This window comes from Schistocerca cancellata, chromosome 2, assembly GCF_023864275.1.
Source record: "Schistocerca cancellata isolate TAMUIC-IGC-003103 chromosome 2, iqSchCanc2.1, whole genome shotgun sequence".
Lineage (NCBI taxonomy): Eukaryota > Metazoa > Arthropoda > Insecta > Orthoptera > Acrididae > Schistocerca > Schistocerca cancellata.
Window position 1 is genome coordinate 972,136,947 of NC_064627.1, and position 19,188 is coordinate 972,156,134.

General features: G+C 41.7%; 1 protein-coding gene across 2 annotated transcripts in view; it reads right to left on the reverse strand.

The window, feature by feature from the left end:
- LOC126162939 (serpin B6-like) overlaps positions 1-19,188 on the reverse strand; it is a 65,046-nt gene that overhangs the window by 17,737 nt on the left and 28,121 nt on the right. Inside the window, exons 5-8 of one of the 2 annotated variants that reach the window (XM_049919768.1) lie at positions 16,193-16,407; positions 14,749-14,934; positions 4,110-4,248; positions 520-876 (exon numbers count right to left, since the gene is read on the reverse strand). In XM_049919768.1, coding sequence (XP_049775725.1) covers positions 728-876; positions 4,110-4,248; positions 14,749-14,934; positions 16,193-16,407 — 689 coding nt within the window. In that variant the 3' untranslated portion in view covers positions 520-727. Of the gene's footprint in view, positions 1-519; positions 877-4,109; positions 4,249-14,748; positions 14,935-16,192; positions 16,408-19,188 lie in introns of those variants that run through there. The other variant, XM_049919770.1, reaches the window with a different exon arrangement.

Here is a 19,188-nt window from a genome sequence, read left to right on the forward strand (position 1 = left end):
TGCGGGCCCCGATAACATGTACCATGCGGGATGGGATCGACGCGTATAAGGCGCGAATGGCGTCCCGTTGCATAGCCATCCACGCTGCGTTCACCTGGTTACATAGCTCATCTGTGGTGGTCCGCATTGGGTCACAGCTATGCAACCGTCTTTCACCATATCCCAATGGTATGAGATTTGTTCCAAAATGTTACAGGACCTGCAGTCATCCATTTCTAGACGACTGGAAGCTGTTTCGGATGTCAACGGGTTTGCTGCACTGTATTGGGCATCGTAAAGTGTTATGTTTATGGTGTTGCTATATTTTTCGTCCACCATCTGCACAAACGAGAACTTATGCATTGTCAACAACCAGAAGAATGTCGGAAGTGGAACTTCAGAAGACGCACTTGTCTGCTGAAGTACTCTCATCTGTACACACAAATTGATGCAGTGTGAGAAATATTAGAATACACAATTTTTTTATTAAATTTTGTTTTCTTACAACTGTAATGAAAAGTTGTAACAAAATTACTCTATGTGTGTATTAATCATTTTCCTTTATTTAGAGGTTCGAAACAACGCTAAACTGAAGTATAAGTTTTCTTGAGTACAGTGCAAGGTTACATAAATGGACGATAAACTGATAGACCGCACCGACTACAGTCACCATGAAATATTGGTGAGGTGCAGAGAACTGACGTGATATCAGTAAACAATGTGTTCATACTGAACCACAGTAGGCTTCTTAATGTGAGGGATCGGAGATGCGTCCAGCAAAGAGCACCGCCCTCGTCTTTTGATCCAGTATGTAGAAAAGAAAAGGATGGTCTGCCTTGAAAAAGATCGGTGGTGGAGGCGTTGTAATTACACTTGGCGCTGGGACAAAATGAACACCTGCAACAGATAAATCAACATTTCAGATTGCGTGTAGCTCAATAATTTACCATACCTAATTTGCATTGATGGTTGAAAACTTGTCTTTTCATTTTGTAACCGGGTACAAATGGTTCAAATGGCTCTGAGCACTATGGGACTTAACTTCTGAGGTCATCAATCCCCTAGAACTTAGAACTAATTAAACCTAACTCACCTAAGGACATCACACACATCCATCCCCGAGGCAGGATTCGAACCTGCGACCGTAGCGGTCGCGCGGTTCCAGACTGTAGCGCCTTGAACCGCTCGGCCTCTCCGGCCGGCAACCGGGTACAGATTATAACATAATTGAAATTAAACTGTAAGAGAATCGTTGCACTTTATGAACCTTACAAATAGTCGTCACTGCTAATTACTTTCAGCTGTCACAAGGTGATCGCTTATAATAAGGGCACCGAAGAGTTTGATCGCAACTAAAACTAATTTAGTTATTTTCCGTGTTCACTCAAACAACTTTCTTTTTCAACACTTTGCCTTGATATTAATTGGAAATAGGTGTTATTGGGAGCAAGCTGCAGCAAGTCGGTGGTATTTCAACACCTGGCGCACCCACTTCACTGCACCACGATCCCTGACACCGTCCGTTAGCAAGTAAAGTGACCCGACTGATTTCAGCATGTTGGTCGTGCAGAGCAGAAATCATTCCATGGCTGTTTAGCATCCAACATATACCGTAAGGAGCGTTGCAGACAATGGTAGGCACTCCTTTCAGAAGGATAGCCTGGCAGATATTAATGCGGTGGTTCTCATGTGCATCGTTTGCTTGCAGCACCTACCATCTTTGGAGAAAGCTTTTCATGTGCCATAAGCGTACCTCAGGTGGCTGCAATGCGTTAATTATGTAATGGGGAAAGGACTCCATCTTCATTATCTTGGTATTTGAGCAACGTCTCTGCGCACATGATAGATACAAAATACGTATGCTTATTGATATTTTTCACTACAGTTGGTATTTAGTGCAGTGTCCAGTAGCTGCTAAGATAATCGGAACTAATAAACGTTTATAATGCACCAAGACTGTTAAGTCTCTACAGTGATGTTCTCAGTCTGTAATGGAGTTTATACTGACATGAAACTTCGTGGCAGATTAAAACTGTGTGTAGACCGAGACTCGAACTAGGGCAGGTGGTCTATAAGCTGAGTTACCCAAGCACGACTTACGACCTGCCTCACAGCTTCTTACCTTCCAAACTTAACAGTTCTGGAAAACTTGCAAGACTAGCACTGCTGGAAGAAAGGGTATTGCGGAGATATGGCATAACCACATGCTGGGGATAATTTCCTCATATTTTTGGACCACTGTCGTATGATAGTATTTTTAACGAGATCTCCGCCATTTGAACGTACAGACTTCTTTATTTCATCATGATTTTTGCTTTAAGTCGTTATCAAATACAATAATGTTGGGTATAATTAGACTTTGTTAAGTGAAGTCATCGTCAAGATCTATTGAGCTGAATGTCCCAGCGTGTAGATAAGTACAAAGTCACAAAAATGTATGGCAGACGGGTAACAAATATGTTTTCGAACGATAAAACGATTGAGCCACAAATGAGCATCAATACAGTCATTACGCTTGCAGTGAACATGGTCAGAAAATATACTATGGATCTTACTGGTTTACTATCAGTAACTTCCAATTACTCTTGCAACATTCGTCTACCATCTCTTTGATCTCTTTGCTATATACCAATAGAGTTAAATGCAACACATTCCTCACACGACCATCTGGCTGTCTAGAACCTGGAAGACAAATAATCACGTTGAGTAGTTGGTACATTTTAGTGATACATAAGCCACAACTTGCCAGCTGAATTGCAAGATCAAAACTTTCGACTTTTACAGCTGAAATTTATTCTTGAGTGCAGACATGTTCCGACTATTCATGTTAGGCATCTTCAGTGGTCTACAATACATATAAAATTATCTAATTATATATATTTTGATGTGACATATGTGATGATTTTTGGATTTGTGTATCTCTAGCTATTTCTATTTACAGTTATCTGTTTGTGTTTTCCACTCACATTCATTTTTGGGATCTGTTCATCCAGTCGTCTGTAGTTTTATACGTGCTAAAAGCACATGGCATAGGTTTCTTCAAGTAAATACTTCTCTCCACATAACCTATACTGCTGGAAACTGCACATGTTTGCACTGCTCTTGGTCATATGCTAAGAGTCATCCAGAGTGAAATGTGGTGCTGGGATGGGTATGGGGGAAGGGTGTGTGGTGGAGCACTGTCTGTGTGTGTGTTTGTGTGTGTGAGTACGTGTGTGTGAGTGAGTGCGTAAATTTTTATTTATTATTTATTTAAGTGTTTAACATGTTTTCATGTTAGACTGTGGATTAGTTTGAATATTGATATTCTGTTGTCTTTCTTTTTGTCATTGAGAAAATTTTCATTTTTATTCATGGCCTTCTGTATTAAATATTCTTCCAGTATAGTGAGAATTCCCTTCTTTTTGTTGTCGTGGCCCAAGATTGGAATTATATTTTAACTGAAGTTCATTCTTGATCACAACACTTATGTCTCACTAAGTGTCTTATTGAGACATAAGTGTTGTGATCAAGACTGAACTTTAGTTAAAATATAATACTCTATTGATCACTGTTTCCAAAAATGTTTACCAAAACTGTACAAGATTGAAATGTCTATTTTATCTCAGTGTGATGGTGATTTTATTTTATTAGATATTCAGCATATGTGAAGTACATACGTCCATTCTTCGGTGCTCTTATGTGTTCTTTGTAGCTGATGTTAAAATTTCTTGCAATCATCTCAATATATTTAGAGTTGCAGCTGTTTTACGTTAATTCGTATATACCTGAACTGTTGTATTTATCTCTCTTTGCTGTCACAACTTCTGTTGTATTGTGCTATTTATCTTGAAGGATATATTAATTTTATGTTTTTTGAAGACGTTACTAATTTTACTAATTTTATGTGTGAGCTGATAGTTGTATGTCATGGTATGCCATTTTTTGTTGAGAGCTCTCTTTTCTGGCGTGAGTGTGCATTGTGTGTTATTGTCCACGTATTTTGGAAAAACAGGGTTACAATCACCATAATTTTTAAGTAACTTGAGGTCACAATTTTCTAATTTTTCTCGTCTCTGGGTCAGAGAAAAATGACGTAATGAGTAATAAGGGTGAGTTTTTTGTTTCTTCTTGGGCAACAAGTTACTTACCAGTTGCTGCAGCAGCCTCTGTGCCCTCTTCGTTAACCTCTATGAAAGCTTTGTGGAACACGTCGTCCACTTTAAGTCGTTTCTTGCTAATTCCAGAAAAATCTGCGTCGTCATCATCGAACATATCAGTCATTCCCAGCTGAAATTGAAACGACGTTTAGCTTAAAACAAGATTTCCTTGTACATTGTTTCTAGATTCCTTAGATAATATACGTTATCGGAAATTACAATAACAGTTCAAATTGCAATCACCAGATGTGTTGAAAAAAGTACTAAGAAATTTCTGACAGTGACAAACTGCTCATTAGATAATAACGCGAACTTTTGGAAGAGATAACGAATGAAATTAATACGATATTCACCACCAAATATGTTGTAGCTTCTTAGCAGCGCATCTACAATCCCTCTGAACCACGCCTGTTCCTAATTTTTATACGACCAAAGAGGGCATAAATTGCTCCTAATAATGGCACGTTAAGAACATGAATAATTTGGTTTTTTCTCAACAAGAGCAGCAGAAATACTGGTGTTCAGTTTGAACCCTATTGTTGCCTAATTTGGGTAGCAGCAATATTACATACAGAACAGTGCTTCAAATTTATTGTAATTAAGGAAGATCTTCTGTCTGGGTATGGGGCGGCTTCCCCGCGCCTATGTAATTCGGGTGGTAGCTAGCAGATAGCTCCATACATGACACATTGTTCTACCACGACAGATGTGTTCTTACGATGCAGCAGATCCCAGTAGGTAGTTACGACTGCGGTCGAAAGGTGTCAGCATCTTACCGACCATGAAATAATGAAGTCAAAACCAGTATTCTGGAAATGAAACTTTCTCTGCCGTGAATGTTACGACTTCTGTTAATTATCGTTGATTCAATATGTTCAGTTACTAGTGTGAATGAAGTTGTGAATGCAAAGTAATATAATAAATAAATACTGTTATGTCCATTGACGGAATATACGTTAGCATGAAAACTATGTATGTACAGAGTGGGAGTAGTATGCTCAGGGGAAGGTTTGTAAAGTGCAACTAGCCAGTTTATGGAACGGGGGGGGGGGGCACATGAAACATTTTAGGATAATTCAGTTATTTATTGAGTGATCTATTTTGGTATCTGTGAATTTATAAATTTGTTCTTTTAATAAACTGCTTATCAAAATGCTTAATTTGTGATTGGTTAAATGTAAAAGTCACGGGGTTGCGCGGTCTAATACTGTTATCAGATTGGCTATGATGTATCTCAGCCAGAGGACAATACTTTCGTACGTATATTGTGGGCCAGAGAATTGTTTTGTTAAGATTAGATTAGATTAGTACTTGTTCCATAGATCATGAATACGACGCTTCGTAATGATGTGGAACGTGTCAGGTTAATAAAAGGTGTCTATACAACATATTACATTACACAAAGTATTACATGACACTTAATATTTTTACTTTTTATTCTTTTTTTGGGAGGGGGGTTGGGGTAGTTACCCACTTACTATATCCAAAAATTCATCTAATGAGTAGAAGGAAATTCTTTTAATTTCCTTTAAAATGCTATATGGCTATCTGTCAGACTTTTGATGATAATTTACCCCCTTCTGAGCCAAAGTTAGATTTAACCTTGAGTAGTGAAGATCATCCTTTCTCCTAGTGTTGTAGCCATGTACACTGCTATTACTTTTGAATTTGTTCGGATTATTAATAACAAATTTCATAGGTGGATATATATATATTGTGAGGCTACAGTGAAGATCTCTAGCTCTTTAAATAAGTGTCTGCAGGATGATCTTGGATGAGCTCCAGCAATTATTCTGATTACATGCTTTTGTGCAACGAACACTCTTTTATTCAATGATGAGTTACCCCAGAATATGATGCCATGCGAAAGCAGAGAATGAAAATAGGCATGGTAAGCTAATTTACTGAGGTGTATATCGCTAAAATTTGCAATGACCCTAATAGCGTAAGTAGCTGAACTCAAACTTTTCAGCAGATCCTCAGTGTGTTTTTTCCAGTTCAACCCCTCATCAATGCATACACCTAGAAATTTTGAATATTGTACCTTAGCTAACGAATTCTGATCGAAGTCTATATTTATTAATGGTGTCATTCCATTTACTGTGTGGAACTGTATATACTGTGTTTTGTCGAAGTTTAATGAGAGCCCATTTGCAGACAACCACTTAATGATTTTCTGAAAAACATCGTTTACAATTTCACCAGTTAATTCTTGTCTGTTGGGTGTGATAGCTATACTTGTATCATCCGCAAAACGTACCAGCTTTGCACCTTCGTGAATATAGAAAGGCAAGTCCTTAATGGAAATTAAGAACAGCAGAGGACCCAAGACCAAACCTTGCGGGACCCCATTCTTGATTGTTCCCCAGCTTGAGAAATCACCATTTTTTTGCATATTATGTGAACTGCTTATTTCACCTTTCTGCACTCTTACAGTTAGGTATGATTGAAAACATTTGAGCACTGTCCCATTCATACCACAGTACCTGAGCTTATCTAGAAGTATTCCATGATTTACATAGTCTAAGTTCAGTTTGGAGCTCACCTTCATGCACCCATAAGAACCTCTAAATGTGGTAATTTAGGGAATTATGAGTTAATCTTAACCATAGAGAGCCGCAAAGTAACCGCGAGCGAGTGAGAAAGACGAACACGCTAAATTCCGATTTTTCTGTGTAAATTGCGACTTTTGAATAATCCGAAAACCGCGTAGTACGTTATACAAGTTGTGACTCCAAACTGGACGTTCACGGTGGTCAATTTATGTAATATTCGAACGAGTATTCTGTCACAGACAATCTGTTTATTTCCCGTAAAACGTTTGGTTAAATACCATAATCTTGCTATGATGATTAACTGTAGTTAGTGTGTGTGTGTGTGTGTGTGTGTGCGTGTGTGTGTGTGTGTGTGTGTGTGTGTGTGTGATGTGTGTGCGTGTGGGTTAGTGTGTCGAAATTATAACTGCACACCAGCATAGACTTGGCGGATTCTTGTATCAAACGAGTAACAATATATCGAAGTTTTCACCCATAGACTATCTATCCGTTAATAGCTGAATTTACCCTTACACTAAAATATTTAATGCGACCTATAGATGTAATTGTTGTGGCTGGTTTTACTACAGCTTGTCCAGTCGAGCAACATTGATTTTTTTTTCTAACAGGAAGGTGTGTGGACTGAACTGCATCGGAAGATTTCAGCGAAACGTGAGTGGGCATTATCTGTAGGAGAAACAGTTAACTGCCCCGGTGCAGAAAACCCGCAATAGATTACTCAGATACACGTCTGATAATAGCTACTAGAAAAAAATGCAGACATCACGGCGTGTTCTCTTTGCAGATTCGAGTTCACCTTTCTCCTCTACGAATAGAGAGTTGCATCAAGCACATCGCGACTTTATTTAACTGACTTATATATTTGGCAAAATACACGAATCATGATAACTAAGAATTCCTGTGACACCAACATTCGTGACTTGGTACTTCTGTAATCACTGACCCGATGGATTTCTTTCTGTGACGGTTTGTGAAAAGAGAATTGTATGGCATTCGCCTGGCTGGTGTTAAAAATTTGCGTTTCCGGATTACGGCAAAGGTACGACTGGTCACATTATCACTTGTGAATGTGTGGCAGAATGTCGATTACCACTTAGACGTGGCTGCGCTGTCAGTGGAGGTCACATCAAATCTACACTCCTGGAAATTGAAATAAGAACACCGTGAATTCATTGTCCCAGGAAGGGGAAACTTTATTGACACATTCCTGGGGTCAGATACATCACATGATCACACTGACAGAACCACAGGCACATAGACACAGGCAACAGAGCATGCACAATGTCGGCACAAGTACAGTGTATATCCACCTTTCGCAGCAATGCAGGCTGCTATTCTCCCATGGAGACGATCGTAGAGATGATGGATGTAGTCCTGTGGAACGGCTTGCCATGCCATTTCCACCTGGCGCCTCAGTTGGACCAGCGTTCGTGCTGGACGTGCAGACCGCGTGAGACGACGCTTCATCCAGTCCCAAACATGCTCAATGGGGGACAGATCCGGAGATCTTGCTGGCCAGGGTAGTTGACTTACACCTTCTAGAGCACGTTGGGTGGCACGGGATACATGCGGACGTGCATTGTCCTGTTGGAACAGCAAGTTCCCTTGCCGGTCTAGGAATGTTAGAACGATGGGTTCGATGACGGTTTGGATGTACCGTGCACTATTCAGTGTCCCCTCGACGATCACCAGTGGTGTACGGCCACTGTAGGAGATCGCTCCCCACACCATGATGCCGGGTGTTGGCCCTGTGTGCCTCGGTCGTATGCAGTCCTGATTGTGGCGCTCACCTGCACGGCGCCAAACACGCATACGACCATCATTGGCACCAAGGCAGAAGCGACTCTCATCGCTGAAGACGACACGTCTCCATTCGTCCCTCCATTCACGCCTGTCGCGACACCACTGGAGGCGGGCTGCACGATGTTGGGGCGTGAGCGGAAGACGGCCTAACGGTGTGCGGGACCGTAGCCCAGCTTCATGGAGACGGTTGCGAATGGTCCTCGCCGATACCCCAGGAGCAACAGTGTCCCTAATTTGCTGGGAAGTGGCGGTGCGGTCCCCTACGGCACTGCGTAGGATCCTACGGTCTTGGCGTGCATCCGTGCATCGCTGCGGTCCGGTCCCAGGTCGACGGGCACGTGCACCTTCCGCCGACCACTGGCGACAACATCGATGTACTGTGGAGACCTCACGCCCCACGTGTTGAGCAATTCGGCGGTACGTCCACCCGGCCTCCCGCATGCCCACTATACGCCCTCGCTCAAAGTCCGTCAACTGCACATACGGTTCACGTCCACGCAGTCGCGGCATGCTACCAGTGTTAAAGACTGCGATGGAGCTCCGTATGCCACGGCAAACTGGCTGACACTGACGGCGGCGGTGCACAAATGCTGCGCAGCTAGCGCCATTCGACGGCCAACACCGCGGTTCCTGGTGTGTCCGCTGTGCCGTGCGTGTGATCATTGCTTGTACAGCCCTCTCGCAGTGTCCGGAGCAAGTATGGTGGGTCTGACACACCGGTGTCAATGTGTTCTTTTTTCCATTTCCAGGAGTGTATGTGAGGTATTTTTTCCAGGTAAGTAATCCCCAGCGAAACAGATGCAACGATTTCCGAGATATGCACCATCTACATCTACATCTACATGCATACTCTGCAAATCACATCTAAGTGCCTGGTAGAGGGTTCTTCGAACCACGTTCACAATTCTCTATTGTTTCAATCTCGTATAGCGCGCGAAAAGAACGAACACCTCTATCTTTCCGTACGAGATCTGATTTCCCTTATTTTATCGTGGTGATCGTTTCTCCCTATGTAGGTCGGTGTCAAGAAAATATTTTCGCATTCGGAGGAGAAAGTTGATGGCTGGAATTTTGTGAGAAGATTCCGTCGCATCAAGAAACGCCTTTGTTTTAATGATGTTTCCAGCTGAGATTTTTCACTCTGCAGAGGAATGTGCGCTGATATGAAACTTCCCTGCAGATTAAAACAGTGTGCTGGACCGAGACTCGAACTAGGGACGTTTGTGTTTCGCGGGCAAGTGCTTTACCATCTGAAGTAAACAAGCACGACTCACGACCCGTCCCCACAGCTTCTCTGCCAGTACCTCGTCTCCTACCTTCCTCCAGGCTGTGGCTAAGCCGTGTCTCCGCAATATCCTTTCTTCCAGGAGCGCTAGTTCTGCAAGGTTCGCAGAAGAGCTTCTCTGAGATTTGGAAGGTAGGAGACGAGGTACTGGCAGAATTGAAGCTGTGGGGAGGGATCGTGGGTCGTGCTTGGGTAGCTCAGATGGTAGAGCACTTGCCCGCGAAATGCAAAGGTCTCGAGTCCGAGTCTCGGTCCGGCACACAGTTACAATCTGTCAGGAAGTTTCATATCAGCGCGCACTCCGCTGCAGAGTGAAAATCGCATTCTGGTGTAATAATGTGTTCAGTTAATAGTTTAAGCAAGCTTTTTCACTTATTTCAGTGCTACCACATTCATTAACTGAGGTTCTTCCCTGCGGCTATGCCCACGTAAACACATGTTACAAATTTGGAAAATGTTGTATGACCGCCTTGAGCTGGTGGTAAAATTTTTTATTTATACAACCAGTTTCAGTCGTATGGCCATAATCACGTTCATAAAAATATTCACAGCATCACGTTAAGCAAAGCATAAAATAATCATCATCAGATGATAAAACACTGAATCAGTTCACGGCGTTAACGCTGACTCCAGTTGTAACACGAATGGGTATACTACCTAGCACAGTTTTTATAAATTGACGATTTAATTTATGTTTCGATGTTTCGGCTAACGTTATGCTGTGGATATTTTTATGAACCTGCTGACAGTCAGACGACTGAAATTGCTTATATAAATAAACTATTTTACGAGTATATCAAGGCGGTAATGTGACGTTTTTCAAATATATAAGAGCTATGGTGCACCACCTTCTGAAAATACTTGTTATAGACCTCCAGGGATGAGTCGAAAGTCATAAGCGAAAATCGTTCTGATATCTCTGATAGTGGAATCATGTACAGGTACTGTCGTTGCTGTAGGATAGGCAAGTTTCAGAAGTGGAAGTATGGACCAAAATAAAAAAAATAATGTGAAGTAAATATTGGCACTAAAGTGCATACCTCAACATCATCTTCGCTAGCGTGAAATGCGTCTCTTCCAGTTAGCAAGTGCCCAAAGCTTTTAAGATATGCGTTTTAGAGCCCATATTTATTGTACATTTTCTTTTTGTTTTGGTGTATACTACGTCACCCAAAAATACGGAAAGCAAGGAGCTTGCACTAAAAGAGATGTGTTTCACAGTATCGATGATGAACATGTGCTCATAGCACTTAAGGTATGCGTAATATACCAACTTTTTACCCGGGGCTTCGCCTGCGGACACATATGTCATTTATATTGAATACATATACAATATATCTCATTCTTTCGTATTTTATACCATACAAGTCCAGAGCGGAACTTAAATTTATCTTAGGTACTCAGCCGTGTGGTCCCGAAACATACTGACAAAATAATTGGCTCACTGCAGTGCTCATTCTCTCTATCAGATTCATTTTAGCAAAAGCAGACAAGGATGGCTAGGACGGTAACAACCTGATATTCCATGTATTCGTATCCTTTACCGCAGACCTACCCTAAAACCTCCCAACCATGTAACAGCGTCCCACTCCCAACTTTGTGACACGGGTTTTGACGTACAGAGCTCCCTAGCGGTAGTTGTGATCAACCTAAAGTTTCGGAAGAAGTACGGGCAACTGTCTGGAAGAGTTGGAACAGATTCCACGTGCTATCGGCCGGCCGGAGTGGCCGAGCGGTTAAAGGCGCTACAGTCTGGAACCGCACGACCGCTACGGTCGCAGGTTCGAATCCTGCCTCGGGCATGGATGTTTGTGATGTCCTTAGGTTAGTTAGGTTTAAGTAGTTCTAAGTTCTAGGGGACTTACGACCACAGCAGTTGAGTCCCATAGTGCTCAGAGCCATTTGAACCATTTGAACCATCCACGTGCTATCTGCCTCAACTCCATGTTTCTGCACGTTTACAAAACTTAGTGTGAGTTGTTCTTGTGTTAACATGATTAATACAGACTCCTCTGACTTCACCATATCTAGTTCCTGAGAAACCTGGTATGTTTGTATGGTCACCTCAACAATATCAGCTACAAAATGAGAAGTGTGGCAATTTGAATTGATCGTTCGTTCAGGTTTTGGGTACCCAACATTATGACACTAGTTTTTTTTCAATTCTGTGACATTTAGGTGACGTATCTTTGCGCTCATTACCACAGTAGTCGCTTTTAGTGTGTAGAACAAAGGTGGATAGTCTGCAATATAAAATTTTTTCACCGGAATTGCTGGAAAAGATCTCGGATGAAGTGAAGAGTGAAAAGACCATAGCTCCCCAAGCTAATAAAGGGTATAGAATACACCGAAATGTGATTTATAAGAGGATGAAACTGAAAAAGGAAAATCGATCTTTGACCTCTCACAACCTAGGCAGACAACGAGGAGCTTGAAGAGAATATAATCTGTGGCCATGTAATCGCTCTTACGATCTGTGGTTTTCCAAATGATAAATTCGAACTGAAGCTGATTGTGAAGCATTATTTAACACGAGCTGGTCGCACTGTTCCTGAGATCAAGGATAATCTGACAGAAGAAAGTGGGATGACATGTTTTTGTGAAGACATGGGAAGTTGAGGGTGAGAGCGTCAGAGAGCATTTCGCGATGCAGAACAAGGATCAATGCTGAATGTGTTTTTCGATGATCTGGAAACTGAATAGCAGGGCGTCTCTGCAGAGAGTATTTGAAGTTATGACGAATGAGACTTAACAGACGAACTAGCTTCTACGAAAGTCACAGCAAAAAGAGGTTGCAAGTACCCAGAAATTATTAAAAATGCTACTAAAGTGTCAATCTGTATGATGATGTGTGGCAGTGCGACGAGAGAACTGGCCCTATTTTATCTGACTTATACGGCTGAAAATCTTAATCCTGAGTTAAAGTACGGGGGAGGGGGAAGGGAGGGGAGAGGCACTACGAACATGCGACAGTCGGTCAAAGAGCGGATGATTTCACATGCGGACACTAGAAGATTGGTCTAAGTCGAGTTTGTTGATTATTTTAAGGAAACAGTTTGGAAATGAAGTGATTTTCCTGGTTCAGTTCCCGTTTTTTTTTATGTGAATGTGTGTGTTTGTACCTACAAGAATCAAGATTTGCTTTTTAAGATTCCTATCCGGAAGTTTACTTTTGGATGTGTTGTGGGCTACAATTTAACTGCTTTTAGGAACTGTAATGTGTTAATTCCGATAAATGCACTACAACAATGTGACACATCCACTGTGAATGATTTTTCCCCTGTGGAGTGTCACATAGCTGGGTGACGTGCGCTCTCAATCAAGTGACACACACAAGAAATTCACCCATCCCCTCCTATAAGAGATAGATCTTTTGAAAAGACGGAATTCAAAAGAAGAGGTGTGTAGCTATGTTGAGTAAAACATGAAATATTAAGGGGGTTAATGTCCGCTGCTCGTGGTCTCGCGTTAGCGTTCTCGCTTCCCGAGCACGGGGTCCCGGGTTCGATTCCCGGCGGTGTCAGGGATTTTTTCCTGCCTCGAGATGACTGGGTGTTGTAGTGTCGTCTTCATCCCCATTAGGGTCGGAGGAAGGCAATGGCAAACCACCTCCACTAGGACCTTGCCTAGTACGGCGGTGCGGATCTCCCGCATCGTTCCCCTACACTCCGTCACGGAGTATGGGACTTCATCATCATCACGTACAACATACCTAAAAAGTGTCACAATGTTGGGGAATTTTGTGGCGTCATCGCAGTTGATGGGAGGAGCTATTCCAGGACAATGGCGATACTGCCAGTGATCGGCAAATGTCAACGACGGTGACGATATTCTGAATACGTTTCTTTTTAATTTTATTTGGCCTTTGTTGCTGCTGCACCATACTTCGAGTCCTCTATAATGCAATCTCTTGGGCCTCCCTAAACAGAGGGTATAGCTTGTTTTGGCGGCGTTGGTTACTTGCTGTCTGGATAGCTGTCTTACCGTTTTAGCTTTTTATACTAGCGAGGGATGTAATTGTCATATGTGTTTGAAATTCTAATGACAGCAGGTTTCAGCCTGGTTTTCTCTCTGTTACAGATCGTTGGTGCCATTGATTGGATCATAATGCTAGGTTGTGGCTACAGTATAGCACTTATTTCCACAAAAAAGAGAAATAATCACCCTTTTGGTACTTCTGTTTAAGTTTTAGTCCTAACAGTTCATAGAGGCTTCCTTTTATAGCTAGAAAATAGTTGTGGAAGTCCGTAAAATAAAAAGAGATTATACTAATCGCACGCTGAAAACAAGGGATGTCCATACGTCGTACGTCGAATAGCATTGCTGAAAGATTTTACTAAGGTTACAAGCAGTATACGGACGCTACACTTTAAAGAGCGTAGTGTTGCACGAAAAATGTGCTCGAGCAAAGGCGATCAAATAGCATATTAACGGTCCACAAATTAAATTAAGATCAACAAAGGAGAATAATAATAATGGCATGTGACGAGGGCCTCCCGTTGGGTAGACCGGTCGCCTGGTGCAAGTCTTTCGATTTCACGCCACTTCGGCGACTTGCGCTTCGATGGTGATGAAATGATGATGATTAGAACAACACAACACCCAGTCTCTGAGCGGAGCTGACCACTCAGCTACCGGGGGCGGACAACAAAGGAGAAGAAAATGTAATTCTCATATCAGTGACAAAATTTATCGAGTTCACAATAATTGAAATACTGACGTCAATTGTTACAGAAATAATTATTGATATCTGTTCATATGGATATGCCCTTCACCATATATAATATTTTCCTAAAGAATGTTAAGTTGTCGGTTCTTACTGCATCATAGAACCCTGCTCCCTATGAGCAAATTTACATTTACGTGACTTAACGTTGCCAACTAATACAGCAATTGAGAAATACAGCATTTTCATGGAAGTAAAAACTGTAACATGTCAAAAATGCACTCCTTCAGTATTACTTCTAGGTATCAGAATTACACTTACTTTCTCGAGCGCTCCTGTAAGTCCTGCTTCGTACTCCATTTTGAATTTAGGTAAATATACATGTACCTCGGCGTTGTACATTCTGGACGTTATTTCTTGAAGAGATACATTCGTAAGATTCTTCTCGACCTCAGGTAGACCATTTAATTCTCTGGGTAAAATTATCAACATACTTATTCTGTTACCCTGATGAGAAATGAGATCAAAAAACATAATTAAACTGATATTACATAAAATGCGCAGCAAAGTAATCAACTAGAGACTACAATAATATGAGGGCTATCCGTTTATTCGGGTCCGATCGGTCGCGAAATAGAAACCACAGCGAAAATCCGCAGAAGCTTCGCACAGATAGGTTGGGCAGTGTCTGTAGAGTTCATGTCGATTGCGTCACGTTCCTCTTTTCAGTTTTAAGCCAACAGTGAGCATGTGAAAATGCCTAGAAAATAGTGTCTCTTGCCACGTATGAGTACCTGCTGACAGATTTCGCCTGATTTCATGCACCCCACAAAATATAACTGTCATTCATCTCCTTCTTCATGATAACGCTCGGCAGCATACCGCAAAGGCAATAAAGAACTCACGTGAACTGCTGGCTATGAAGACAATATTTTGAACAGACATCGAGTTGCAGGCCAGCTTCGAGAATTAGCGGAAAGCCTTCTATGGCAAGGATACTGGCAACTTGACTACGCTACGACAGAACGTCTAAGTCGGAAAGGTAACCATGTAAAGTAGTAGCTGAAAGGTGTAGCTAACTGTTGCAAATAAAAACTATTTGATTTTCATTGTGGTCTCCATTTCGCAACTGATCGGACCTTAATAAATGAATGCCCTCGTACCTTGACAAACATTGTATGGAGCTGTGTAACTAAATTCTTATTTTACTATATTTTATGCTGTAACAAGTATATAGACAGGGAATTATTTAAAAGTCAGTACAAGTAGCTTCAGAGATTAGTACATTAATTATTCTCACCATAAAAACATGAATGTTTGCTCTGTATGAGCATTATTATGAACAGAAGCAGTAGTACTTTTTTCAACATTATTGTCTGTATAACATGAAAAGTATTAAAACGTTGGTGGCTGGCTCAATAGCTATGCAAAATACCGTTACTTTAGACTCCATTACGTGATAATAATATCATACATTATTTGCATACTGATTATTAAAACAAGTTTACATCTTATTCCCATCTAATTAGTTACGGTATGGATACAACGCAACTTCTTTTACTATTCGTTTTAATGGTTAAACCGACACGAAATTGGTTTACTACCAAAAATTTGTCTTTTAGTTGTTCAATAACATACGTACAACGTTGTGATTTCTTGCAAAAAACGCAATACAAGCCAATCAAGATTTAAGAATCTCATTACTGTATGTTTCCTCCGTTTGCCTATTAAAATAATGTAATTCATGTCTCTTCAGACGAAATACCTTGTACGGAAGCTGGATGACCTGAGAATTAAGCTCATTTATCTCTGCATACATATATCGATTCTTGACGAACATGGTGTCGACATCTTTAGTTGGCTGTGATGGTGAATGGAAAGGCCGAGGCTCCGTGAAATATTTGTTGAACTGTACGCTCCAGTTGCCCTTGAAGTAAACCGCATTGACCAGTACCATACGAGTGCGTTCACCAAGAGCACCTGAAATAATTGTTCGTTACTGACATTTGAACATAATCCACTCCGTCATTCATTCACACATAGTGTTCCACAAATCCCATCGTGAAGGACGACCTTCATGGAAGTGAAAGTCGTCGCATTATACATCAATAGGCAGAAGTAGGCATTGTAAGCTACTCTTGTTAAGGACACTGATAAAACGTTATGACTAGTACTAATATACTGAACCGAGGACTTATCTTAGAAGATAGATTAAGTAACGGCCAATCTAGGTTTCTACCGTTTGTAGAATTAGAGAAAGGTTTTGACAACGTTGACAGGAATACCCTCTTTCAAATTCTGAAGATGGCAGGAGTAAAATACAAGGAGCGAGAGGCTATTTACAAGTTTTAAAGAAGACAGATGGCAGTTATAAGAGTCGAGGGGCATGAAAGGGAAGCCGTAGTTGAGAAGGGAGTGAGACAAGGTTGAAGCCTATCTGTGACGTTATTCAATCTGTATATTGAGCAAGCAATGAGGGAAACAAAAGAAAAATTTGGCGTAGGAATTAGAATCCATGGAGAAGAAATAAAAAGTTTGACGTTTGCTGACGACTTTGTAATTCTGTCAGAGACAGCATAGGACGTGGAAGAGCAGTAGAACGGAATGGACAGTGCCTTGAAAGGAAGATAGAAGACGAACATCAGCAAAAGGCAAACGAGGATAATGGAATGTATTCGAATTAAATCAGGTGAGGTAATCAGATTAGGAAATGAGACACTTCAAGCAGTAAATGAGTTTTGCTATTTGGGGGAGCAAAATAACTGATAATGGTCGATGTAGAGAGGATACAAAATGTAGACTGGCAATGCCAAGAAAAGCGTTTCTGAAGAAGAGGAATTTGTTAACATAGAGTATAGATTTGTAAGGAAATCTTTTCTGAAAGTATTTGTTTGGAGTGTACCCATGTGTGGAAGAGAAACATGGGCGGTAAATATTTTAGACAAGAATAGGATAGAAGCTTTCGAAATGTGGTGCTACAGAAGAATGCTGAAGATTGGATTGGTAGATCACGTAACTAATGAGGAGGTGCTGAATATAATTGGGGAGTGGAGGAATTTGTGGCACAACCTGACTAGAAGAAGGGATCGGTTGGTAGGACATGTTCTGAGGCATCACGCGATCACCAATTTAGTGTTGGAGGGAAGCGTGGAGCGTAAAAATCGTAGAGGAAGGCCAAGAGATGAAGACAGTTAGCAGATTCAGAAGGATGTTGGTTTTACTCGGAAAGGAAGAGTCTTGCACAGGATACAGTAGCATGGGGAGCTGCATCAAAACAGTCTCTGGACTGAAGACCATAAGAACAACAACTAATATACTGATAATTATGTTAGCTCTGCTAGATTACCCTCCTCCTTAGAAGAGATCACTAACGCAAACTGGTGCAGAGGCGCTCGACTAGAAGGTAAGGCGGTTCGAATCCTTGCGGTCGAAAATATTCACTGCCATGATTAGGCTGGTAAGGGAAGGAGCTCTTTATGTCGATGTCCTAGATTAAATTCCAAAGCTCTCTGCGGTGTCTTATGAGGTGAGGGAATGTGACACTGTCGATGCTGATCCGTGCGTTGCATATGGTTGGTGGACCCTTTGGGGGCTATTTAAGAGTAGTAGGCTACAAGCCGGCATCTAACGTCATTCTGTCTCTTCTAGTCATCCATAACAACACAGATTCAACTGCACAACCATTCATCACAGTGATCCACACGACACAGATACATACATACACACACACACACACACACACACACACACACACACACACATACACACACACACTTCACACTTCAGAGCAGGTCGGAGGAAGGCAACAGCAAGCCACTTACACTAGGACCTAGCAGTGTAGGGCGATACTGGATACCTGCATCTGCTCCCCCTACACTAATTCTCTGACTGGGGGGACACTCTGGCATTTGCCGATTATTTTCTTGCCATTAAGGGTATTAGAAGGTAGAAACATTATTTGAAAAAACGTCGCTCTTCACCCAGCCTTTGTTTCTATCTAATACTTCAAAGAAAGCATTTATGCAGCTTTGCATAAACACAGATGATCTGTTATACATTTTTAACGAAAATGCACTGAGGTGGCAAACGTCTTGGGAAACCTGCTAAGATCGTACTTCTTTTTCCGGTGTAGTGAAGAAACTCGGCGTGGCATGGGATCAACAAAAAAATGGCTCTGAGCACTATGGGACTCAACTGCTGAGGTCATTAGTCCCCTAGAACTTAGAACTAGTTAAACCTAACTAACCTAAGGACATCACAAACATCCATGCCCGAGGCAGGATTCGAACCTGCGACCGTAGCGGTCTTGCGGTTCCAGACTGCAGCGCCTTTAACCGCACGGCCACTTCGGCCGGCTTGGGATCAACAAAGTCGTTGGAAGAGCCCTGCAGAAATATCGAACCATCTGTCTCTATAGCAGTCCATAATTGTGGAAGTTTTGCCGGTGGAAGATTTTACCTCTCGATTACGCTCCATAAATGTTCGATGGGATTCATGTCGCTCGAGCTGTTCAGAACGTTGTCGTGGACAATTTTGGCCCGGTGGCATGACGCATTGTCGTCCACAAAAATCTCATCGTTGTTTGGGTTTCTGAATTTCAAGAATGGCTGCAAATGGTCTCCAAGTTGTCTAACATAGCTATTTCCAGTCGATGATTGGTTCAGTTGAAAGAGAGGACCCAGGAAATTCCATGTAAAAACAGCTGACACCATTGTAGAGCCACCACCAGCTTGAACAGTGCCATATTGACAACTTGAGTTC